Here is a 25,967-nt window from a genome sequence, read left to right as displayed (position 1 = left end):
TCCCTATATTTTTGTCTGCTTGCATTTTTGATTTCCTTTTCGGGTTAATTTTACCTTATTTCTAAGTTTGATTCTTCTTGTGCAGCAAAATAACTGTATGTATATGTGTGTGTGTATATATATATATATATATATATATGTAATATATACTTTAACATATTTAACATGTATTGGTCTACCTGCCATCTGGGGGAAGAAGGAAAAAGTTGGAACAGAAGGTTTTGCAAGGGTCAATGCTGAAAAATTACCCATGCATATATCTTGTAAATAAAAAGCTATAATAAAAAAAAAGAAAAGAAAAGAAAAAGAAAAATTTCCAGGAGGGGGGGATAAATGCTTGATCATTGATTGTTAAAAAAAAAAAAAAAAAAGAAAGAAAGAAAAGAAAGAAAAGAAAAGAAAAGAAAGTACATTTAAAAAAGAAAAAGAGAGAGAATAAAGGCCATGGGGACAGCTAGGTGGGACAGTAGATAGAGCACCAGCCCCAAAATCAGGAGGACCTGATTTCAAATCTTACGATACTTAATACTTCCTAGCTGTGTGACACTGGGCAAGTCACTTAACTCCAATTGCCTCAGGGGGAAAAAAAAAGAAGAAAAGCTGTGTTTTCCTATGTGTCCTTTCTCCCCTACTAATACCTATTACAAAAGATATAATAAACTTTTTTGAATGATTGAATGTGACTTGTAAGTCTAAAGGGAAAAGCCCTGTACTGGCAGTCAGGAGACTGACTCGCTTCAGGTCTGAGTTCTACTGTTAAACTGCTATTAAATATTTAAGATCAAATTTGAACTCAGGGCTCCTGGGTCCAACCCTGGCACTCCATCCACTGCATCACCTAGTAGACCTGAGGCGGCAATTTCCACTTAACATAGTCTTCAAAATGCTAGCTATAGCAGTAAGACAAGAGCAATCCAGGAAATAAGGATAGGGAAAAAAGAAAAAATATTGCTTTTTTGTAGATGATAGGATGATTCAGTTAGAAAAGCCTAGAATCAACCAATAAATTAAATGAAATAATAAATTCAACAAAAGGCTCATAATATAAATTCACACAAATTATCAATAGTCTTGTGTGTTACAACAAACCAACCCACCAAGAAATATTAGAAGGAGAAATTTCATTCAAAACAACTAGAGAAGTTATAAAATATCTGGTACTGTATCAAGACATACTTAGGAACTATATGAATTAGACTTATAAAAAACTCTTTGAAGAAATAAAAACAGACACATGATTGGATAAATGTTAATATTAATTAGAGAAATAATCTTTAATTCATGAATAGGTGAAGACAAGATAATGAACTGAAAATATTACCTAAACTAATTTTCTTATTCAGTTCTACATCAAACTACTAAAGAGATATTGCGGTGGATAGAATGTAGAGTTCAAATCTGACTTCATATTTACTAACTTTGTGATTTTTATACAAGTCATTTACATAAACCTCAATTTCTTCATCTGTAAAATGAGCTGGAAAAAGAAATGGCAAACCACTCCAGGATCTTTGCTAAGAAAATCCCAAATATGGGGAGGTGGGAGGTAAGGAAGAAAAATTTAGAACACACAGTCTTGCAACAATGAATGTTGACAACTATCTTTATATATATTTGGAAAAATGCTATTGAGAAAAAAAAAATCCCAAATGGGATCCGAAGAGTTAGGCATTATTGAGAAACTGAACAATGACAAAAGAAAAAAAAATTTTAAATCATAGGGAGGAATAAAAAATCAAGAATCTTAAGGATACTAAAGAAAAAAGAAAAGGAAGAGCTATCAATACCAGATCTCAAACTATGCTACAGAAGAGTAATCATTAAAATAAATAAATATATAAATAAATAAATATGAAAAAAAATAAAAATACTCTACTGAATAGTGTTGGACGGACTAAAAATCTAGAATAAGACATGCATTTCTGGACATGAACAATGTAGGGCTTTGCCTTGTTGGACTATCCACATGTATAATGAGGGTTTTCTTTTTCTTTCTTTCTTTCTTTCTTTTTTTATTGTTTAATTGGGCGGGGTCCAATGGGGGGGGGTTGAGATAATATTTGCATTATCTTAACTTACAAATTATTTTTAATTATTTCAATAGTATTTTGTCCCCCCCATTAATATTCATTTTTGTTAAATTTTGCGTTCCAAATTCTTTTTCTCTCTCCCCTCCCCAAGACAGCAAGCATTCTGAAACAGGTTAGATATGTCCAATCATTTAAAAATATTTCCTTATTAGTCATGTTTAAATAGGTTATTTTTTAAAAGCTTTTGATTCAATGGAGCAAAATGCTGCCCTGGAGGCTCTCCTATTATTTCTTTTGCATATATCAAGTTCATATATTCATATATTCAAAAGTCTTTGAAATAATTTTAATAATCCTCTTGTTGGAGTTCAAAAGAGACCCCCCAAAAGTTGGGGTTCTAGACCTGTGTGGCCACGTTATCTCAAAAGAATTTGCAGGATCAGACTCATCTCCAAGTTAAGGGGCACAGTTTATTATAATTGTATGGTTAACTGAAGCGGGCTGAGTTCCAAAAGAACCAGGAGCAAGAAGATAAATTTATAGGAAAAAAAAAAATAGAAAGATCAGGTGCTTCGGGTCACTGACGTGGCTTAAAGGTAGACGGGAGGAAGGGTCCCTGAGGTACAGAGAGGAGCATTGAATTCTGTGGTTCGGAGGTGAAGTTGCACCCCATTATTAGACCAACAGATTGTTATCTGACAATCAGCATTGTTTGTGCATCTACCAAACGTGGGTGGTCTTAGGGTTATTGCTCCGTGCACACGTCACTCTGATCATGCATGTAAAGCAAAGCCCGAAAAAGATGCTCTCCAAAGCATTTCTCCCGGAGCCTAGCAGAGTTCTGACCGCGTGGGGGCTTAATAAACATTTGTTTAATGAAAACACGAATTGCCATTGCAAACTTTGTTTGTATATTGCAACCCAGTAGGAATTTAATAAACATTCGCTAATGAAACACACGAGTTGCTATTGCAATCTATTGCAACTCTGCAATCAACCCAGCGAGAACGTGCTATAAACCGGTTTAAAATAGAACGTAAGAAACTGAAAAGAGCAGGAGCAAGCAAAGCCCTTTAGGAAACCACGTGGGTAACTCAGCTCTTCCCAGTTTGGATCCATCCCAGCCGCTAGGGGGAGGAAGATAGTAGAGAGAAGGAGCTGGCGGAAGTAGTTCCGAGACTCATCCGGCTCAAGAAAATAGACTTCAACTTCTGGCGGAAGGAAGTGCCTTCCCTGTCAGGTCTTGGAAGTAAATAAACAAATTACAACATAAAGTTTTAAATTAAGAATTCGTGCTCTTTCATAACTATTCTGACCGTAGTTTTGATAATCTATCGTATTGAGATAGTATCTGTCTTTTAGATTTTTTTTCTCTCCACAACTTGACTATTTAGATAACGCGGTTTCGGCGTCTCTCTCCGTTCTCCTTACAGGACTTGGGCGTAAAGTCCCATCAGCCCCCGCGCTACGCCTTTCCTTCTCTCTCTTTCCCTCGGCGCTTCCCGTGGAGGGGTCGCAATCTCTTCACCGGTAAGTTCCAATCCGTCGCCATCCTTGCCCCACCGGCGGCCCCGCGTGTCCCTTGTCACGGTAAGCAGCAGCTGGCGAGCCCCGGAAGGGACGAGCCGGTCGCTGGTTGGGGAAGAAGGCGCCCCGAGCCTCCGTGTCTCGGTGCGGGCCAGAAGCCAAGGCTTGCCTTACGGAGAGGGGGTACCTCCCCCTGCCGCGGCTGGGCCCTGCGGGGCCGCGTGACCTCCTCGGATCGCATCTGGAGAGCTCCCCGTGCTCTTCCAGCTTCGGCTACGGGAGGGAGAGTGAGGCCTGCAGAGGAACACCCATTCCGCTCCTAGCGCGCGCGTGGCTGGAGAGCGGAAGACAATCTGCCACAAGCGGCCGGGCCCGGCCCGGCGGGGTCCGCCTCCCGCGCTCGGACCCCGTAACGGCCTAGCTTTTGTTTTCCAGGCGCCATGCCCGCCCTCCGGCCCCTCGTGAAGCCCAAGATCGTCAAGAAGAGGACCAAAAAGTTCATCCGGCACCAGTCCGACAGATATGTCAAGATCAAGGTACGCGGCGGGCGCGCGTGGGGCCACGGTAGCGGGACTAGGCTGGCGGGCCTGAGCTTGCGGCGGCCTCACTTCCAACTGCCTGGCTCCCAGGGCGGGCTCGGTGGCGCGCGCTGCCAAAGCTTCCTGCGGCCCCTTCTGGGAAACGCCGCTTGTGGGGCCCGAAAGCTGCGCGGAAATGGCCTGTGACCGCCCCGAAAGCTCGGGGAAACCGGTAGTTTTAGAATCCATCAGGCTGGGTTTGCAGCTTGTCCTTTCGGGGTTTTTTGCAGTTTTTCCAATTGCGTGTTAAAAACCCACTTTTTTATTTTATTTATTTATTTATTTTTACTTTTGAGGCCCAAATTATCTCCTTGGTAAAGGTTTTACTTTGTGATAGTGGGAGATATTTGCCATTAGTCATGTTGTAAAAGAAAGCAAAGAACCACAAAATAAAGCGGAAAATACTGTGCTTCGACCTGCGCTCAGACTCCATCCGCTCTTTCTTTGAAGCATTTTTCATTTCCAGTCCTTTGGAATTACCTCGGATCACTGGATTGCCCAGAACAGTCGAGTCATTCACACGTTGATAGCTTGTAATAGTGCTCTTAGCTGTGTGCAATGAGCGGGATCGGCTCGCTTATCAGAGAGGTTATTTAAATTATAGTAACTTTTTATTGCCAGAACCCATGCCAGGTAATTTTTTACAGCATTATCCCTTGCACTCACTTCTGTTCCAGGTTTTTCTCCTTTCTACCTCCACCCCCTCCCCCATATGGCAAGCAGTCCTATATATGTTGAATATGTCGCAGTAAAATCCAGCTTTCTGTTTTTCTTCTGATCTCTGTTGCATTGGGTTTGTTTGTGCAAAAGCTTTTTTAATACAATCAAAATGATCTATGTTACATCTTGTAGTGTTCTCATCTCTTGTTTGGTTCTAAATTCTTCCCTTATCTGTAGATCTAATAGGTAAATTATTTACTTAGTTTTGCTTATGGTAACACCCCTTATATCTAAATAGCATACCCATTTTGACCTTATTTTGGCATAGTATAAATTGATGGACTCCACTTAGTTTCTATGGTTTTCTCATATTCCCAATATTTTTTGTGAGTTCTTGTCCCTAAAGGTTAGATTTTTGGGCTGATCAAACAGATTATTGTGGTAATTTATTGTGTGTCTAATCTATTCCACTGATCTCCCGCTCTTATGTCTTACTACCAAATTGTTTTGAGTAGCCATTTTGTAATATAATTTGAAATCTGGGGTGGTGAAGCATCTTTCGTATTTTTCGCCCACTAATTTGCTTGATATTAATTTTTGTTCTAGATGAATTTCATTATTCTAGCTCTGTAAAAATTTGGGGGGATAGTTTTGATTAGTGGTGGTTTTTTAGTATATATTTATGAATCATGTTGAGAAAATCAAAACAAAATGGAAAAACCATAGGGGGGGGTGAACATAGTATGTATTAGTTTTACATTCAATTTCTAGTTCTTTTTCTGGATGCAGATGTCTTTTTTTCCCAATTATTGAGATTGCTTTGGATTACTGAACCACTGAGAAAAACCAAGTCTATCATAGTTGCTTGACATGCTTGCTTGATGTTATTGTGAACAACGTATTCCTGGTTCTGCTTGTTTTGCTCAGCATCAGTTCATGTAAATATTTCCAGACCTGTCTAAAATCAGCTTGTTCATTATTTTTATAGAACAATAATTCCATTACTTTCATATATCACAGCATATCCAGCCATTCCCCAAGTGACGGGCATCTACCCATTTTCTAATTCTTTGCCATCACAAAGATGCTACAAATATTTTTAATGCATAAGTGGGTCCTTTTCCCTCCTTTATGATTTCCTTGGGGTACAGACCCAGAAATGCTGCGTCAAAGAGTATGCAGTTTTATAGCCCTTTAGGCATAGTTCCAGATTATTCTCCAGAGTGGTTGGATTATTTCACAGGGTCGTTTTGATTTGATTCTCTTGGATCAGCTTATTCATGAGCAATTAATATTTTTCCAGTTGTTTAGATTTGACTTTGTGTGACAAGCGGGTTGTGATTATGTTCACATAGTTCCTGGATTTGTCTTGGTGCAGGTAGTCTCGGAGGCATTTCTTTAAAAATATATATATATATAGTTACTGGATCATGGTATTGGAGTACCTTGATTCTATTCCCCTTCTGCTACTTTTTACAGCATTATCCCATAATCCCCGGTTTCCTCATCTGTAAAATGGGGAGATTGAACTAGACAACTTCCAAGTTATTCCTTGTTCTTTGCTTTTGTTCCTTCCAGTGCTTAAAATAATGTTCCCTTTCAAAAAAGGTATTTTGTTGATTGAATGAATGAATGAGCAATAGATATGAATACAAACATGTTCCTTCTAGTTTGCATTTTAATAGGGGGTACACAGGGGAATAAGGGGAGGAAATTTTAGTATGGGGTTAAAAACCTGAAAATTTAGGGAAGTGACATGGTACACTAATTCCTGCAACAGGGTTTTGATGCTACCATTTCAAGAAATGGAAAGTGGATAGGCGAGGCAGGTGTCCTCTGGGAGGTCAGACCCTGCTTTTCCTAGTGGATGGTGGGATGGGTCATGAAGCATTCTTTGGGACTAAGATGGTTAGTGGATTAGGTGAGTATTTACTTGCTGATGAGGCTGTATCAGTCCCAGAGTATTGGAGCTTATTCTCCCAGAAAGGGGCGTGGGAAGACTCTGTAAGATGTGATATCCTGATTTTTGAGCCACATGATTTAGTCTTTTCACGCATTGATTACCTTTGGGTTTTTTAAACACAGAGAAACTGGCGTAAACCAAGAGGCATTGACAACAGAGTGCGAAGACGATTCAAGGGCCAGATCTTGATGCCCAATATTGGTTATGGAAGCAATAAGAAGACAAAACACATGCTCCCAAGTGGATTCAGGAAGTTTTTGGTACATAATGTCAAAGAGTTGGAAGTGCTTCTGATGTGCAACAAGTAAGTTAATGTGAACTACCACACTTTCCTATTCTTGAGATATTTGTGGCAATTGTATTTAGGTATCAATAAGTTTCTTAACCTGTAAATCAGTATCTGCCATATTGCCTATAGAAACTATAGTTTGTGCTGTGATCAAAGTCCATGAAAGTTTGGTAAACCTTTTGATGAAATTGTATATAAAAATTGACATCTCCACTTTGGGGTACTCGGGACTCTTATCTGGCAAATGGGATGAAAGTGACCTGATGAAAGTTGTGTAGCTATTTAGTGGAAGGAAGAGGGTTTTCTGACTACAATTAAAGGTAAAGGCAACCTAATTATATTTTTTGATTTGGTGGTACAACCATTTTCATAGTCACCCTGGCTTGAAATTTAGGGCAATTAGCTTGCTGGTCTTGGTTATTTGTATCTTCTTTTCCAATTCATCTTTCATGGTGTCAAATTAATCTATGTGTATGCCAGTACCCATTTCATTGTGTTATTTCAGAGATCCAAACCTTCCCTTTCAGTTACCTTAAGTGCTTACTTTGGAGTAACTAGAGCAGGACAGGATGTGGTCTGATATGCAAGATGTCTTGGGCACAAGCAGCTTCCTGAGCTCTTTAGAGGAGAAGGATTGTAATAAATATCAACTCTACATGAAGTATCAACCAGAGCCATTTAAATGGCTATTTGGATTTTTCCTGTCTGTTGATTAAACCAATTGTATTTTGAAAAAATGCTTAGCACTGAATTTGGCCCATAATAGGTGCTAGATATTGCTTTTGCACTATGCTTCAGTATTAGTGTCCTGGCTTGTTTTTAATCTATTTATTTGATTTTTCTACAGATCTTACTGTGCCGAGATTGCTCACAATGTTTCATCTAAGAATCGAAAAGTCATTGTTGAGAGAGCAGCTCAGCTAGCCATCAAGATCACCAATCCAAATGCTAGACTGAGGAGTGAAGAAAATGAGTAAAAAGCTTTGCACATTTTTATTTGTGTTAAATAAACACTCAAAGTACTTCTGGTTTTGTTTTTTGGAGCTTTTAGAGGGAATTTGAAGTCATTATTTTGGAATTTCTCCATTTCTGCTGTTGTAGGTGATTGAGAATGCTTCTCCTGTTCCTTGTTTTTATATTTATAATCATCAGGAAAGATTTGGTTCCAGTTTCTATACCTGACTTTTCCCTCACTAGATCATATTTAAATCTGAAGTCTTGGTTCAAAGCTGATTATCTCCAACCCCTCTTCCTCAAAATATCTTCTTTTAAGATAATTATCAAGAAATGTAAAGGAGGTTGGGTCAAGTTATGTAGTATATTTCTTAATTTGGGGGATTTAGTACATTTTTGGTGGGTTGCTTTGGAGAGAAACGGCAATAGAAGCATATATTTTACCTTTTATTTATTTATTGTCTTTGTCAAACAGAATAGAAACCCAACATCCCAAATTAAGTAAATATTAAACTAGTAGAGTGGGCCACAAAAAAAGGGACCCCTGACTCTGTCCGACAAGCTTCATGGCTTGTCACAGTTCTGCCCATAGAAAGCTTGTCATGGAAACTAAAGCTTATCAATTAAGATTCTGTTTTGAGGTGATAAATAACCTGCATACAGCTTCTTAGAAACATTGCAGTTTATAAGGGAGTTTTGGGGACAGTAATTGTGACAACACAAGGTGCTTTAAGATGACACTGATAGGGAGGTTGAAGTAATTTCCCAGGATCCCTTCATCAATATCCATGAGGTTCAGGCCCTAGTCTAGCCACTGATTGCAAATACTTGAAGTCCAAAGTGTTGACATCCTACTCTCCCCCTCTTTCGGCCCTGAACTTTAAATCCTTAAGTACTGCCTCAAAGTTTGCTACTAGTCTCATTTGTAAGTACTTCTGTTTAGGATTAGGAGACTAACCCCTTAAATAAGGAAATCACCTTTAAAGTGAACTATTTATTCCCTAGTTGGGGTTGGGAAAGTGATTTCATGGAGAGATTTCAAAATTATTTTCCTCCTTAAGATGTCTACTCTATTCAAAATTCTCTTATATTTAGTGATCACCTCTATGTAATTGGTACTATTAGAATCTAAGGAAATAATGGGTTATTTTAGGTGAAGAAAACTGAGGTTTTTAAAACCAATTCATACACAACAGTAAATGACAGACAAGGATCTAACTTTACCAGAGGCATATTTGATTTTTTTTTTTTAAGAGAATGCTATATTTACTCAATTGAATAATAAACTAAAAATTTTCAAGCAATAAAGGGAAAGGGACTCCATGTGGAAATTCCCTTAAATACTAAGCTTGTGTTTTCTTCACAGTGTCTTTCACTCAGACATCCACTGAGTCTCTGAAAGTAGAACATGGGAACATTTCAGATAATGTGCAATATAGAAATTCTAAAAACCCTCATTTTTATATAAAGACAAAAACCTAGCCCTTGTGTAATCTCAAATGTCACAGAACTGAAAGGGCTTGGTTGTTGCTCAGCATTCTGCTCAACCCTTTAGTCTCTGGGCCCTCAGATTGGAGATAGCACCATTCTGGGCACGGAACTTCCTGATGGAGGCCAAGAGAAATGACAAGTGGGCAGGCCCCAGGTCGCAGGAGGCACTGGCTCTGACTGGGGTGCTCTTTAGGGATCTGTTCCCACTAATGGAGGGTTTATACTTGATCACAAAAGCAGAGGCCATTAACTTAGATCCATTGACTCTGGAGCATATAAGGCAGCCGAGTCCTTTTGAATGCTTTCAAAGAGAGCTGCCATCTCAGGGTTGGATCTGATTTGGGAAGAGAATTCGGCCATCACCGGGCTCTTTTCCACCTCCGGTATGGTCAGTAAGGCAGCCACAGCTCTCATAGCTGAGCGCTTGAGTTCGTCTTGCTTTTCAAATTCTTGTTTGACTGAACCAGCTTTTACCTAAAATGAGAAATTGGATATAGATCACACAAAAGGGATTGCCAATGACCGATTGCTCATTGTGGGAACTAGTTGGCTGCTGGCTAGCTCTGCAGCTTTATTTCTGTCTGGGTCTCGGTTTCCACCTCTAACTTGAAAGGGATGGATGTCTCTTGATCTGAGTTTTCCATGGCAGTGAAATCCAGGGGGTACAGAAACCTTCCTAATTGTTTTTATTTACAAAAAGCTAGAAACAAAAGTGGGTTGCTCATCACTTGGGGTGTGACTAATGGATAATGAAACTGATGCAAAATCAGGAGAACAGCATACCTAATAATTATAATATCTTTTTAAAAATTACTTAAAATGTTGAAAAGTCAATGAATAGAGAAGAAAACCTAAGAACTATCCAGTGTAATAACATTTTATCAGAGGTCGTTCTCTGTACCAGATTTTGGTGGTTTTTCTGTCAGAATTCTATCTGGAAGAAAGGGAAAGGAGTTAGTGAAAAATTAAGACAAAAGATAACAGTGAAATTTTAGCTTCTGGGAAGGTTGTAGAGGACGTGCCAGCCAGTCCACTAAAGGAAAGAGGTAGAATAAGTTTAGTTCACAAGGTAATTCTGTACTGACTTGTCAGATCAAATAACTAATGAAAATGGACAAAGGGAATATATTAGCTGATTGTTTGAAAATCACTTCTTGTACATTAGCACTAGACTTTGAATCAATCACACTCTAGCTTTGTGATCCTGAGCAATTCAATTTTGTCTGCCTCAGTTTCCTCAACCATAATAGATAATGATAATGACCTCCCAGGCTTGTGAGGATCAAATGAGATACTTTTTTTTTTTTGATTTGTAGTGCCCAGCACACAGCAGATGCCCCTTAGGGGTTTGTAACATCCTTGTGAGGTAGGTGCTATTCTACCTATGAAAAAACAGGTGCCATCATATGAAGTGATCCACCCTCAGACAATTACAGATTATGCACTAGGGACCTTAAGGCAGGATTTAACCCAGGTCTTGATAGCAAGCCCAGCAAGCTTCCTACTTAACCATACAGCCCCCTTAGTGGACCTCCCCATCTGCTTGGAGTTGAAGACAAAAAGCATCCCATGGATGAGCAGTTATTTCTCTTTGACTTTCCACAATCCGGTGTAACTGCCCACCTTAGAAGCATTGTGGTACTGCAGATAGCTCCAGGAAGACCTGGCTGGGAGTCCTGCCTAAGTCACTTAGATGGTCTATTAGCTCCCCAAGACCACAAGTTGTGGAGAAGTATTTAAAGAGCTCCCTCTGGTGGTGAGCCCCCAGTACCTGTGAAACCAGTCCCCGTGCCACCACAGAAATGAGTCTCACACGCTTCCTGAATGCACTTGTCTGCATGGCCAATGATCTGGACGTCTGAGGCCTCCCCTCATCCCAGCCCTCACACCCTCTCCACGGGACCACCCCAACTGCCAGCATCCCACTGGCTTGTGCTGCTGCTGGTCCCATCTTCCAAGGAGGAAGGAGGAAGGAACCTACCTTGGAGGTGCAGGTGGCTCGAAGTGGCTCCACCAGGCGGTCCAGCCTCTGCAGGACAGTGTCGGGACACAGAGTGGACAGCCGGGCCAACATGATGAAAGTCAGCATCTGCCAAGGAGGGGCAAAGATTGGTTGTGAAAGGACAAACCGAGGTCTAGACTTCCCCCGTAAAGAATCAACTTCCCTCTAGCTCCTCCTCCACAGCCAGTTGGAAAAGCTATGAAATCATCCTAATTCTGTGGGGAATCGTGGGAAGGAAGGGACAGCAAGGGGTCCAGAGAGCAGGAGGAGGGTTCTGCCTAAAAACCTGTCTCCCACATCTACAGTGTTGGATCTGAAATATGCTCTTGACTCCAGGATCAGCATTGTATCTATTGAACCACCAAGCTGCTTCTGATTTTTAAAAAAATTCTCTCACAAGAGGGAAATAAGAAAACTGCCCCAGGGAAAGTATTTTTTGGATTTGTTTTCTTTGAGATTGACTCTTCCTCTAAATTCAAATCCAGCCTCACACTGACTAGCCATGTGACCCTGAGCAAGTCACTTACCCCTAATTGCCTTCAAAGAAAAAGGAAAGAAAAAGGTAAAAATGAGATGGGTTTTAACATTTTTTTTGGGTTTTTTTGAGATTGACTCTTCCTCTAAATTCAAATCCAGCCTCACACTGTCTAGCCGTGTACCCCTAATTGCCTCCAAAAAAAGAAATAGGTAAAAAATGAGATGAATTTTCAAAGAGAAGTCTTTGTCTGAGAATTAGCTCCTGGTCACTAGAAGTCTTACAGCAGATGATCCAGGACATTTGTTGAGAAAGTTTTAATGGTGTGCTTATATGAACTTCTAAGTGAATACATCCTCTCCCAACTCTGATTCTCCTATGGGGATGAGAGTTTAAAGGACAGAAAAAACCACGACCTATTAGAGTTGGAAGGGACTTTAGATTCCACCCATCACACACACAAATATGTGTACATGTGCATGGAATATAAAGATATACGTGCCTCTGTGTATACTTTTGCTAGACATGTACATATTCCTATAGAAATAGTCTCTTAATGACAGTGCACTTTGCTCCCTATTTTTGTAGGGGGAGGGATTGTGGGTATGAAACAAGACTTAAACTACCTGCATCAGCTGATGTTTGGTTAAGCTTTTCTGAATTTCTCCCCTCCCTTTTTTTTCTCTGTTTATTTTTTATCATGAGAGATGGCTCAAGGAAGGGAAGAAGTAACTGGAAAGGTGATAGGAAACCAAAGCTATCAAGTGAAAAAAAAATTTTTTAAAAATACAGATTGGGAGGGTGTTAGAAGGGAGGGTATTGGGACAGAAGGTGGAAGCTGCAGTGGGAGCGGTAGTTTTAGTTACTCAGGGACGGAGAGTCTGGGATGTTGGGCTTACCCTAATATCGTAATGATCTTTGAGTCCGTCTTCCACGTGGTTTAAATACTCGTAGATGTCCAGGCGGTCCAGGCAGCTCTCCAGGAGCGTGTACATGCATTCAAAGGCAGCCTTCCTCACGTCCAGCCCATCGTCCACCGTGTGCTTGAACGGCCCCATCTCCACCTGGGGGAGAAGGCCACACAAAACTGGAGGGGAGAGGCCCATGTTGCCTGAGCAACCTGAGAGGCTTCCACAGTGGTGACCACTAGGGGACGGTGCTGGGCCAGAAAACTCTCCCACTGCCTGTCCTACCCTGGAAAACGCAGTGCGAGTCCAGTGCAATCAGCAAGCGTGCTCTACAACACCTCCATCCACAAAAGGGTCCCTGGAGACTTCTAGTGATGGGAACTCAATACCCTTCTTTTTCTTTCTGTATGTCTAACATTCATTTAAAAAATTTTACTATTTTCCTCTAATTACATATTAAAAATTTTTAACATTTGTTTAAAAAAATTGGGGGGTCCCAAGTTAATTTTCCTTCCTTTCCTCCCAATTCTCCTCCACTGAGAAAACAAACAATTTGATATAAGTTACACATGTGCAGTTGTGCAAAACATTCCCATCTCACATTCATTTTAAAAAGATCTGAGTTCCAAATTCTTTCCCTTCCTCAACTCCTCCCCTACCTACTGAGAAGACAAGCATATGTTGGTCACACATATGAAATCATACAAAACATTTCCATTTTATCCATGTTGTATGTGGGGGGGGAAACAAAAAATAAAGTGAAAACTTGCACTTAATTTGCACTCAGTTCATTAGTTTTCTCACTAAAGGTGGAGAGCATTTTTCCTCAGGCGTCCTTTAGAACTATCTTAGATGCCTGTATTTTTCAGAATAACTGAGTCATTCACAGTTGATCTAAATACAATATTGTTATTACTGTGTACAATGATGTCTTAGTTCTGCTCACTTCACTCTGCATCAATTTATAAGTCCAGGTTTTTCTGAAAATATCCTGCTTGTCATTTCTTATATCACAATAATATTCCATCACAATACTTACACCATCACTTGTTCAGCCATTTCTCAGTGAATATCTTTTCAATTTCCAAGTCTTTTCTACTTCAAAAAAGAGGTACTATAAATATTTTTGTACATATACATCATTTTCCTTTTTTTTTTTTTTTTTAAATGATCTCTTTGCGATATATACCTAGTGTGGTATTGCTGGGTCAAAGGATTTGTATGGTTTTATACTCTTTTGGACATAGTTCCAAATTGCTCTCCAGAATGGATTGGATCAGGTCTCAACTTTGTGCATTAATGTCTCAATTTTTTCCCATCCCCTTCATTATTTATCATTTCCCTTTTTTGTCACGTTAGCCAATCTGATAAAAGTGAGGTGATACTTCAAAGCCTTTTTTTAAAATTTGCATTTATCTAATTAATAACAATTTAGAACATTTCTTTCATATGACTATAGATAGCTTGAATTTCTTCTGAAAACTGCCTGTTCATATCAAAACTGACCATTTATCAATTAGAAAAAGGCTATTATTTCTGTAAATTTGATTCAGTCCCAATACATTTGAAAAATAAGGCCTTTATTAGAGAAGCTTATTATAAAATATCACCCAGTTTTCTACTTTCCTTCTAATTTTGGCTATATGGTTTTGTTTGTTTCTTTAAGAATCTGGATGTTCTCGAATCCAACCATTTTGGAGAGTAGTTTGGAACTATGCTCAAAAAGTTATCAAACTGTGCATACCCTTTGATCCAGCAGTGTTACTACTGGGATTATATCCCAAAGAGATCATAAAGAAGGGAAAGGGACCTGTATGTGCACGAATGTTTGTGGCAGCCCTTTTTGTAGTGGCTAAAAACTGGAAACTGAATGGATGTCCATCAGTTGGAGAATGGCTGAATAAATTGTGGTATATGAATATTATGGAATATTACTGTTCTGTAAGAAATGACCAACAGGATGATTTCAGAAAGGCCTGGAGAGACTTACACGAACTGATGCTGAGTGAAATGAGCAGGACCAGGAGATCATTATATACTTCAACAACAATACTATATGATGACCAGTTCTGATGGACCAGGCCATCCTCAGCAACGAGATCAACCAAATCATTTCTAATGGAGCAGATGAACTGAACCAGCTATGCCCAGAGAAAGAACTCTGGGAGATGACTAAAAACCATTACATTGAATTCCCAATCCCTATATTTATGCCCACCTACATTTTTGATTTCCTTCACAAGCTAATTGTACAATATTTCAGAGTCTGATTCTTTTTGTACAGCAAAATAACGTTTTGGTCATGTATACTTATTGTGTATCTAAGTTATATTTTAATATATTCAACATCTACTCGTCATCCTGCCATCTAGGGGAGGGGGTGGGAGGGTAAGAGGTGAAAAATTGGAACAAGAGGTTTGGCAATTGTTAATGCTGTAAAGTTACCCATGTATATATCCTGTAAATAAAAGGCTATTAAATAAAAAAAAAAAAAAAAAAAAAAAAAAGAATCTGGATGTTCTGCCATTTGGTGCTTCTCTGCTTTGAATCGATATTAGTTCATTGTCTTTTGTACCATTCAGAAAAATGCAGTTTCCCTGATCATCTTTACATCTCTTTTGACTTTTGTCCTGTCTCAGATCATGATTGCTACCCCCTGCCCTCTTCATCTTAGCTAAAGCTAAGATATTGTTCCAGTCCTTTAACACTATGTATCTTTCTATTTCAAGTGTATTTCTTGTAAACAACATATTATTGGATTTTGTTTTGTAATCCATTCTGCTATTTGTTTCCATTTAATGTGTGATTTCATCCCATTCATATTCAGTTATGATTACTTTGTAAGCATTTTCCTCCATCTGATTTTTTTGTTTATCTATTTCTCTTTTTACCCTATCCTTTCTTGATGTCTCAGAGTCAATATCTTCCATCTGTCCAATTCTAATTTTTAAAATTCAATGAACTTTTGTATCTCTTTCTGCCAGTTTTGCTTTTTAAGTTGTTAAATTGAATTTTTGTGCCTATTTTATCATTAGGCCGACTCTGTTTTTTCTTTTAGTATAATTTCCTTCAGTACTTTTTTTTATGTTTGTGCGTCTTTTACTAAGCTATTTTCTTGCATCACTCTCATTTCTTCTCCCAATTTTTCTACCATTGATTTTTACATCAAAAAAAATTTTTTTGGTGGCTCTTCTAGCTCTCTAAGAAATTCTAATTAAGCTTTTGTCCAATTTACATTTTATCCCCCTTTAAGCCTTTGCTTGTAGCTCTTTCTACATAATTGCCTACTTCTGGATTTGTATCTTGATCTTCCCTGTCACCACAGTAACTTTTTAATAATTAGGTTATTTTTTTTGTTGTTTGCTCATTTTTCCAGTCTTATTTATTGATTTTGAACTTAATGGTAAAGTTGTGCTCGGCTCATCTGGGGATAGGGAGACGTCCCAAGCACCAGTCTTTTTGGAACTGCTGTTTTCCAAGATAGTTCTGGGGGATCAGTGCTTCCAAGGTAGCGTTATACAGGGGAGAGGTATGATCACTGTTTTTCCTGGTTTTTACTCAGAAAGGGCCCCGATTCCCTGCATTGCTCTCTTCTGCTCAAAACTGCTGTTGCTGCTGCCTCCAACACTCACCACTGTTGCTACCCTTGCATTTGCTCAAGGTTGGCCTCCACCTCAATCACAGATCTCGACTTCTAAACTTCTAAGTTTTCTTAGGCTGAAAAATGTCTCCCTGTGACCTTTGGCTCTGCTGGCCCAGAATCTGATTTGAGTATAATTTTAAAGTTGTCTAGGGGAGAATGTTAGGAGAGTTAAATTGAATTGTTGTCTCTACTCCACCTCTTGGCTCCAACCCCTGAACTTACTACCTTTCAAAGCATCCCAATTTGGAAGCAGTTGTTGTCAGGAATCTTTTCTTGTCTGAAATCACTTTTCCACATCAGTTCCACCCAAGGCTCCTCCTCAAAGTTCCAGCAAAACAAGCCTGATCCCACTGCAACTTGAGAACCCTTTAAATACTTGAAGATCCACTTTCCTCTTCCTCCTTTTCTTTGTATCTCCAGTGCTTGCACAGTACCTGGCACACAACTGGCATTTAATGAATGTTTATTGACTGACCCCTAAGGTTTCTTTTTTCAAAAATAAATACACTTGATTTCTTCACCTAATGCTTGACTAAATGCATTGCCTCTATTCCTTCCACCATTCTCTTCCTCTCCTGGACATACCTGAGCTTATCAATTACCTTCTTGAAATCTGGCATATAAAAGTGAACAAAGAACTTCAGCTGTGGTTTGACCAGGGTATATCTAGAGATCTCTTGGGTTACTACCATAGAGTTAAGTGGCAGCTTGCAGCATTTACATGGTACTTTACAAATAGTATCTCATTTAATCCTCACAACAACCCTTGAAAGGTAGAGGCTATTCACTGTCATTTTTTTTTTTAATAAAACAAAGCATGCATGTATTATCATTTTAAAAATGCATAGAGATGTTGTTATGATTACTAAAAGTCATTAAAAGTTTTTTAATTCATAGTTTAAAAAAATAGGGGCTATTAATATCCCCATTTCACAGATGAATTAGGGCTTAAGAGGTTAAAGGCTCAAGGTCACACAGCTATTGAGTGTCTGAGGCTAGATCTTCCCGATTCCAAATTCTTCTCTTACTCAGTAAATAACCTGGGAGAAATTGTTAGAAATGGGAGTTGGGTTTGGCAGTAAATTAGCTTTGCAATTATTCTCACTGGCCTAGCTGGTGAGGACTCAGCGTGACCTGTCCCTCTCGCCATGTCACCCGTCCCACCTTCCCCCGCCTGCTTACTTCTCGGATGAGCTCCTTTCGGACCTTGGTCTCATTGTACAAATGGGGAAGTGTGTTGTCCAGAAAGTCCCGGATGAGCGAGGGCTTGTTGTGAGCAGCAGAGTTGAATAAGGCCAGAGCCACCCTTCGGACATTGAGGTCTGAGTCCTGAAGAGTCTTTAAGAAATCTCCTGAAAGGTAGGAAGGGAAGGGTTAGAAAAAGAAAATGAAAATCTCACACACACACACACACACACACACACACACACACACACACCTCATTCATTTTTGTTCCCATCTATGTTGTAGAAGAGTCTTCAATTCCAAAGGACTTTGAGTCCATCATCTCAAAATCTTCCACAAGGGAAACAGGGCAGGAGTTATTATACCCATTATACAGATCAATCTAATCCAATATGAATATACATTTATTAAGCATCTATTGTGTATAAAACACTGCGCTAAACTACCAGGGATACAATAATGTAGATATAATTCCCTTCTTTTCCCTTTCCTTCCCTCAAGTAGCTTACATCTTACTACATTTAAACAGATCAGAAGAACAGGTCTAACAGTTTGAGAAGGAAGCAAACACTAAGAACATCCCTGTTGCTAATGCTTCATTGCGTAGCCTCCCTCAGCATGGAGCCCCTTTGGATTTGGGACCTCAATCATTGCTGGGGTGGCTCTGCCCTTTCCTCCTTTTGTTTTGGGCAGTAAAAGTCTTGCCAAATAACCAAAAGTCCAGGGCTCCGGACTCACCGATGCAATCCTTCAGGAGGACGTCAACAGGCTGGGGCTGGTCCGAGATGGTGAATTTAATGGCAGTGACGACGGTACTCCGGGCATGTGGTGAACCTGGCGGGACCCAGAACAAAGCATGATCCATGGGGCCCAGGGGCCAATTCAGGATAACAGCCTTGGTGCCAGGGGTGGGGCAGAATCCCCTGGAGCTCCCTGACTCCTTCCCCTTTGCCTCTATGTCTCTCCTTCCCCCCCCATCCCACAGGGAGATCTCACTCCTGGTGCTCTGTCAGATCTAGAGCAGCTCTGGCCTTTTCAATGGATGGGGAGAATGTATGGGAAAGGACCCCCCTGACTACCAGCTCTCAATTCTCTCCCCAGAGGAATGGGAACCAAAGGGGTGACACACAGTATACATTCTACCCCTCCTCTGATTGAGTGGGGGTGACCACGATGATTTTGGCTGTGTGCTCCAAGATAAAGAACATTCTGGCTCTAAACCCTGCCAGCTGCTAGGCTCAGGATCCAGGCACGGGCCTCACCCTGGTGGGGACCATGGAGGGCTGGCCCTAAGAGGGAAGCCCTGCTTCTCACACATGCAGGCTGTGGGCCTGGGCAGATCGCACCTCCCAGAGCTCTGGTGAATCTCCCAAGACGAGGAGTCACAGAACAGGGACTGATCTGTTTCGGGGTTTGAGTGGAGGGTTCCCTACACTCATGGTGAAAACAGGTCTGGACCCAAAGGACGATCATGTTTGGGGGACAATAATCACTGCATTATCCATATCATAGGACTACTGAGCAGAAAAGGGTTTGGCAATCACAGAGTGTGAGAGAAATAATAGTGTCATTAAGAACAATAAGCAGCGTTTATATAGTGCTGTTTATATAAGTTTATATAAGAGCCAAGTGCTATTTGAGTCCTAGTTTACAGTTGAGGAAACCGAGGGAGAGTTTAAGTGACATTGCCCAAGCGAGGCTGGATTCTGTGGGCAGCCCGCGATCTCCACAAAGACGGGGGAGCGTGGGTATAAAATACTGCACATATGGTCGGGGGCACTCTGTGCTGCTCGGTTTTGCTGAATTTTTCCCCGGAGGGCTGGAAAGAAGCCGGCATGAGCCCTTCCGAATGAGACCCCCCCGTGGATACCTGAGAGCTGACTTGCTTTGCTCTTTTTCCTTTCCTGGATGAAAAGGACCAGGGCTCTTTGGGGAGGGGGGGAAGGACCCGAAGGTCCCTCTGCCCCCACCTGATGCACAGACTCACAGCCCTGCACCCCCTTACCTGCGAGGAGCTGCTTCTGCAGCTGGGCCAGCAGCTGGGCGGGGTTCACCAGGGCCAGCTTGCCCAGGCACTCGGCCACCACGTTGCGGGTCCCCTCCTCGGTGCACTCGCAGTGCCTGAAGAGCAGGGTCCAGATGTCGTCCACGTAGGGCTTGAGGGCCTCTCCCGGGGCCGCGCCGATGGTCTCCTTCAGCGAGTGCAGCAACAGGTACTGCCTCTTGGGCTGCGCCCCGATCTCCCCGAGCAGGAAGGGCAGGTACTCGGGCAGGTTGCGGGCGCCCACGCAGCCCAGCGCGTAGGAGGCCGCCGACCTCACCTCCTCGCTGGGCGATGAGAAAGCCTCCAGTAGCACCGTTTTCACCTCCCGCTGGGGCCCCATCCCGGCCACCACGTGGCCCATCTCGGCCAGGGCCAGGAAGGCCAGAACCTTGACCCCGGCGCTGGAGCGGGGTGACTGGGCGTCCCGGAGGAACTGGCTCACGGTGCCGGCCGCCTCCTGGGGACAGGCGCCCACCAGGGCGGCCAGGCACTTGGCCACCGAGTGGTGGGCCTGCTTGTGCAGGGGGGGCGAGCTCGGGCCCGCGCCATAGATGGGGCCCGTGAGCTGCTTCTTCAGCTCGCCATAGCCCAGGCGGGGGGCCTGCGTGCCCATCAGGGCCTGGAAGAAGCCCGTGATGGCGGCCAGCGCGCCGGCCTGCAGCAGCGGCGAGTAGACCAGCTGCAGGACCTCGGCGAGCACGGGGCCGCTGGCCTTGGCCAGGGAGGAGGGGTGCGCCTGGGCCAGGGTGGTAAGGAAGCCCACGGCGACCTGCGCCACGTGCATGTCGTTCTCCCCGATGAGCGGGGGCAGCTCCGCCAGCACGGCCTCGATGGTGGCCGGGGGCAGCGCCGTGCGGTAGTTGCGCGCGAGCACGTCCAGGGCCGCCAGCGTGGCCAGCTTCAGGGCCCGCTGGTTCTTGCGCAGGAAGGAGGCCAGGATGGGCAGCGCGTCATCAATGATGGGCTGCAGGTCGACGCGGAGCGGGGACCCCGCCACCAGGATCAGCGCCTTGACCGTGGGCAGCCGGGTGATCTCGTTCTTCAGCCGCTCCAGGAAGATGAGCAGGGTGGGCTTCAGCTCGGCGCCCAGCCAGTCTCTCAGGTGCGCCATGATGTGGCCCATGCAGGCGATGGCACGCTCCTTCACCTCCTGGTCCAGGTCGGCCGCCTTCAGCCTCGCGAGGGTGGCGGTGAAGATCTCCCGGACGTAGGGCTGGGGGTCCAAGGTCAGGGGCCGGTCCAGGGGCCGGAGGACCTTCACCAGCTGCTGGGTCACTAGCAGGGCTTCCGAGGTGATCTTGTAGAAGGGGTCGGACACGCAGGCCACCACGGGGGGCAGCAGCGCCGGCAGGTGGGTGTGGAAGGCCTCTGCGGGGTGGGTGCCCAGCAGCACGTGCAGGAAGGCCAGGGTGTCGATGCGCATGTTGGACGAGCTGGTCCTGTCTGTCAGGGAGAAGATGATGCCTGCGGCCAAAAAGGAGGTGGACACGGAGGCGTTAACGGGTCTCAGACACCGGTCCCCAGCCCCAAGCTCCTGACTCGGCGGCATCCTGTGCCCCAGGAACTAATTGGTGCACAGGGATTGTCTCAGAGACGCAGAAATAGCAGGGGAAGGGGCGTCTCTGTACCACCCACACTTTCATCCAGGCCCCCTGGGATTCACAGCCTGGAAAAGTTTGGTTCTACAAGAGCCTAGAGCTGGAGCGAGGGGCCCTCGCAGGTCTAACCGACAAGGAGTCGAAGTTCCAGAGCAGCGCAGTGACTTAATTTGAACTCAGGTCTTCTCTACCCCAAATACAGCTTTAATAAAGGGGTCTCCATATAGTTACAGTACAAGAAGTAGAGAGAAGCCCCCTCCCTTCTTCTCCTGATGTCCCCTTCTAGCAGAGATGCCAAAATCCACAAAGGACGAGGGCTTAGACTCATTTGTTCCTCTTGCATCTCCCAAAGCCCCCAGTGCGAGGTTTTATACAATAAATTATGTGTTGCCTCAGCAAACGGAAAACCGCCGGGCCAGCCCCTGGAAGTTGTCACCGACTGCCCGATTGCTGACCAATGACAGATGCATGGGGACCAGGGGGGCTACAGGGGACCCTTGGAGGGGTAGTACCCTCTCCCTCCTGGGGGAGCCGGGAAGCTAATGCAGCGTTAATAAAGATTCTTGAGAACAGACCGAGGCACCCCAGGTTACTGCTGTTCACTGTCTTCCTCATAGGTGGGTGAGTTGGGAAAGGAGGCAGAGGGGGGAGAAAGGGGGATGGGGAGAGTTCTGGGTGATTCAGGCAGTTCCGGGGGCACAGAGGGCCAAACGCAGGGAAGGTGCAGCTTCCGGCCAGCACCCTGGGAAGAGGATGAGGAGCTAGATCAGGGGTCCTAAAACTATGGCCGCGGGCCAGATGCAGCTGCTGAGGACGTTTATCCCCCTCCCCCGGGGCTATGAAGCTTCTTTATTTAAAGGCCCACAAAACAAAGGTTTTGTTTTTACTATAGTCCGGCCCTCCAACAGTCTGAGGGACAATGAACTGGCCCCCTATTTAAAAAGTTTGAGGACCCCTGACTAGACAATGACCAGGGGGAGCTGGAGAATCCAATCCATAATCAGACTGGGGATGGGATGGGGTTAAAGTGATTGCAGACTGAGATGGGAGGGACTTAGTCTAGATCTTGGCACATCACAGCCCATTAGCCAAATCTCACCCACAGCCCCCCAAGCCAAGAAGGCGTTTGTATGCATGGGGCGGGGTTGGATCTGGCCCTAGCCTGAGCTGCTGTGATTCTCTGGTTTCCCCGAGGTCCCAAAGGGTTCGCTGCTCTGGCCAAGGCCCCAAAGCTCAGATTGCTGGTCTCCAGACTCCAGCCCCGAGCTCTTTCTGATGCTCCACCCGAGCTGTGAGCCTCACCAGGGCTGGCCCGGCTGGAGGGGGATCTGAGGCAGGGTGGGAGTGGATCTGAGGCCGTGCGGGAGCTTTCCCAGACTCCCAGGGAGGGGGAGGCCACACCCAGCCCCAGCCCCACCCTCCCCTCCCAGCCCAGGTTACCTGGCACTAAGGCAGGAATATGCTCGGCCAGGCTCCCGGGCAAGACTCCAGCAAGTTCGGTGAGGACGCTGAAGCAGCCCTGGCGAGACTTGATACTCCGGTCCTTGAGCTGCCTCTGTAGAGCCTTGACAATATGGGGCACCTGGAAGGCATCTGAGGTGTCACTGACCAAGCAGAAGACCCCCTCCTCCTCCCAAGAAGCTCTGGAGGGGCTGCGGGGGGATCACAGGCCCACCTCTAGCTCCTCATCTGTCCCCATCGTCCAAAAGCTCACAAAGGCTTCCCTTTCTGTGACTGGCTGGCCCTAGGGCGGACCTGATCTTTCTGTTCCCTCTCCCAGGATCATCAATCTGGAGCTACCTGGGACCGCAGAGGCCTTCTGGTCCAATTCCCTCATTTTGCTGATCACAGAGACGCCCAACAAAGATCTGTCTGAGTAGCTAGAAGCAGACTTGGGATTTGAACCCAGTCTCTTGGGACTCCAAACCCAAATTCCTCATTCTATCCCACCCCTAAGGATTCAGCCAGTGAAGGAAGAATGAAGAAGGTTCATACGACACCATCCCAACTCATCGATTCCTTTGGGACTATAAGCCATCTGGGAATTAAGAATTCCCAAAATTAAGGGAGAATTGTAAATTTTTAAATGTAACTAAAATTTAATAATTAAATTGTTAATTTGTTGTTCAGTCATTTCATTCACATCTGACTCTTTGTGATTCTATTTGAGGTTTCCCTGGCAAAGATACTAGAATGGTTTACCAGTTCATTTTACAGATCAGGAAACTGAGGCTAACATGACTCGCCCAGGATCACACAGCTAATAAATGATTGAGCCTGGACTTAAAGGCAAATTTTCCTGAAAGCAGACCCAGCAATCCATCACTGCACCACCCAGCTGCCCGGTAGCTGAATATTAAATCAAAGATGACAGAATTGAGGGAGGAAAGCCCTGCCGACATCTCTGCTCAGAGTCCTATGGAAAACATCTTAAGAGAGCATCATGCCCTTATTTTACAGATGAAGAAACAGACTGAGAAGGGAAAGAACTTACACTCGCACAATGCGGGACAGAGGCCAGTTTCTGACCCTGAAGACAATATTCTGTCTAAGAGCCCCCAAAAGAATTAACTCATCTGTTAGGAGGGAGGTTTTTGGGAGCGTCTCCCAAGCTATCTCAGCGTTCCTGCAGAGGGCTGGAAGGGTGGAAAGTAAGGGAAGGGAATGCTCTTCATGCACGAAGGTGGAGAGATGAGATCCTTCCTGGCTCCACTGTGCCCCCAATCGGTACACTACTCCCCAAAAGAGCACAACACTCCTGAGGTCCCTCCAGAAAACATGTCCCTGTTGCTCCCATTGCCCAGACTCGGGTTCCTCACCTGATTCTGCAGCATGGTGAGGGGAATGTTCTCCTTGCCAGCCACCTCCGAGGTCCGGAGCCAGCTCTGCGTAGGATGCGTCTGTCTCAGCAGCGAGATGTAGGCCCCGAAGATGTCGGCCTTAACATTCTCCTCCCGCTCCTTGAACCTGCTGATGAGCACTGGAGAGAGGACCTGGTAGAAATCCTGCAGCAGGTCATGCCGGGTGCTAATGATGGCGGCCACACACTTGGCCGCGGCCCTCCGGACCTTCCAGCTCATGTCATCGTCGTCACTGTACTCGTCATCACTTTCTAGGGACAGACAATCAAAAGGGATTGCATGGGGTTAACTGCACATTACCCTGGGAGTAGTCAAAGCACTGCCTTAAAGCTTTCTATAAAGGCTACTTATTAAGGATGATGGGAACCAGTAAAAGATCTAGACCTTGGTCCAATGGAGGATCTAGATCTTAGTCTGACAGAGGATCTACACTTTGTTCTGATGGAGAATTTAGACCTTGATCTGATGGGAGGATCTAGACCTTGTTCTGATGGAGCATCTACACTTTGGACTGATGGGGATCTAGACATTGGTCTGATGGAGGATCTAGAACTTGTTCTGACTCAAACTACACTTTAGTCTGGTGAAGGATCTACACCTTGGTCTGATAGAAGATCTAGACTTTGGTCTCATAGAGGATCTAGATAGACCCTGCTCTGATGGGACCATCTAGATCTTGGTCTGATAGAGAATCTAGAACTTGGTCTGATGGAAGATGTACACTTTGATATAATGGAGGATCTAGACGTTTGTCTGACAGAGAATCTAAACCTTGGTCTGATGGAGGATTTAGACCTTTGTCTGATGGAGGATCTAGACGTTGGTATGATGGAAGAACTAGACTTTGGTCTGATGGAGGATCTAGAACTTGTTCTGATGGAGGATCTAGAACTTGGTCTGATGGAATATCTAGACCCTGTTATGATGGAGGATCTAGACTTTGGTCTGATGGATGATTTAGACCTTTGTCTGATGGAGGATTTAGACCTTGTTCTGATGGAAGAACTAGACTTTGGTCTGATTGAGGATCTAGAACTTGTTCTGATGGAGGATCTAGAACTTGGTCTGACAGAAAATCTAGACCTTGGTCTGATGAGAGCATCCAGACCTTAGTCTGACTGAGAATCTAGATCTTGGTCTGATGGATGATCTCCACCTTGATCTGATGGGGGATCTAGAACTTGTTCTGATGGAGGATTTAGACCTTGCTCTGATGGATCATCTAGACCTTGGCCTGATGGAGGATCTACACTTTGGTGTGATGGAGGACCTAGACCTTTTTCTGATGATCTACATCTTGGTCTGATGGAAGATCTATGCATTGGTCTGATGGAGTCAAGAGGACCAGCCTGCCATATATCCATGGCCCATCTTAATAGCCACAGCTACCTTGTTCTTCATCATCTCCATCTTCTGTCTCCATCATCTCATCCTCATCACTGTCATAGTTGTAGTTGGGGTCATGGGTCAGGTACTTCAGGCAGAGGTTGGTCACACTGGGAATATAGGGTGCCATCTCCTTGGGACACCTGAAAGTTGGGTGGAAAAAGCAGAATTAAAATCTACTTTGAACCCAGGACCCAACTCCCCTCCAGGATAATCTCCATCACACTTTCCTTGTCTCCCTTTTAGATCTTGCATATATAGAGAGAGGAAATGTTATCACTTTTTCCACCAACTAGTTATTGGACCTTTGGATTCTAAGTCAATTCAATTAAAAAAAAAATCATCTTAAGCTTACTGTATACTGATAGTCAGA

At 43.8% G+C, this 25,967-nt stretch overlaps 2 protein-coding genes and 1 non-coding gene across 3 annotated transcripts in view; 2 read left to right on the top strand and 1 right to left on the bottom strand.

Annotated features, from left to right (window-relative positions):
• The first annotated feature begins 3,454 nt into the window (after window positions 1-3,454).
• Window positions 3,455-8,070, top strand: RPL32 (ribosomal protein L32). Its single transcript, XM_012543650.3, has 4 exons — window positions 3,455-3,560; window positions 3,993-4,093; window positions 6,881-7,062; window positions 7,895-8,070. The coding sequence occupies exons 2-4, from the start codon at window positions 3,998-4,000 to the stop codon at window positions 8,022-8,024; spliced, it is 408 nt and encodes a 135-aa protein (XP_012399104.1). The 5' UTR covers window positions 3,455-3,560; window positions 3,993-3,997; the 3' UTR covers window positions 8,025-8,070.
• On the top strand, window positions 3,781-3,921 carry LOC111719453. The gene has a single exon (XR_002769593.1). It is a non-coding gene; the product is annotated as a small nucleolar RNA SNORA7 (small nucleolar RNA).
• A 339-nt stretch (window positions 8,071-8,409) lies between the features above and the next one.
• CAND2 (cullin associated and neddylation dissociated 2 (putative)) overlaps window positions 8,410-25,967 on the bottom strand; it is a 42,479-nt gene continuing 24,921 nt past the window's right edge. The window contains exons 7-15 of the mRNA XM_031955491.1: window positions 25,598-25,737; window positions 24,167-24,459; window positions 22,788-22,929; window positions 19,711-21,213; window positions 18,444-18,539; window positions 17,703-17,872; window positions 12,869-13,033; window positions 11,474-11,581; window positions 8,410-9,966 (exon numbers count right to left, since the gene is read on the bottom strand). Coding sequence (XP_031811351.1) covers window positions 9,739-9,966; window positions 11,474-11,581; window positions 12,869-13,033; window positions 17,703-17,872; window positions 18,444-18,539; window positions 19,711-21,213; window positions 22,788-22,929; window positions 24,167-24,459; window positions 25,598-25,737 — 2,845 coding nt within the window. The 3' untranslated portion in view covers window positions 8,410-9,738. The remainder of the gene's footprint in view (window positions 9,967-11,473; window positions 11,582-12,868; window positions 13,034-17,702; window positions 17,873-18,443; window positions 18,540-19,710; window positions 21,214-22,787; window positions 22,930-24,166; window positions 24,460-25,597; window positions 25,738-25,967) is intronic.

The sequence above is a fragment of the Sarcophilus harrisii genome, chromosome 1, assembly GCF_902635505.1.
Source record: "Sarcophilus harrisii chromosome 1, mSarHar1.11, whole genome shotgun sequence".
NCBI lineage: Eukaryota > Metazoa > Chordata > Mammalia > Dasyuromorphia > Dasyuridae > Sarcophilus > Sarcophilus harrisii.
Note: the sequence above shows the minus strand (reverse complement) of the source record. Positions and strands in the feature narration are given on the sequence as shown.

Excerpts from the sequence above, each read along its gene's own strand:
- RPL32 (XM_012543650.3), top strand. The coding sequence starts at position 3,998 with ATGCCCGCCCTCCGGCCCCTCGTGAAGCCCAAGATCGTCAAGAAGAGG. Across the intron at positions 4,094-6,880 it reads ACAGATATGTCAAGATCAAG|AGAAACTGGCGTAAACCAAG; the intron begins GTACGCGGCGGG and ends TTTTAAACACAG. Across the intron at positions 7,063-7,894 it reads GTGCTTCTGATGTGCAACAA|ATCTTACTGTGCCGAGATTG; the intron begins GTAAGTTAATGT and ends ATTTTTCTACAG.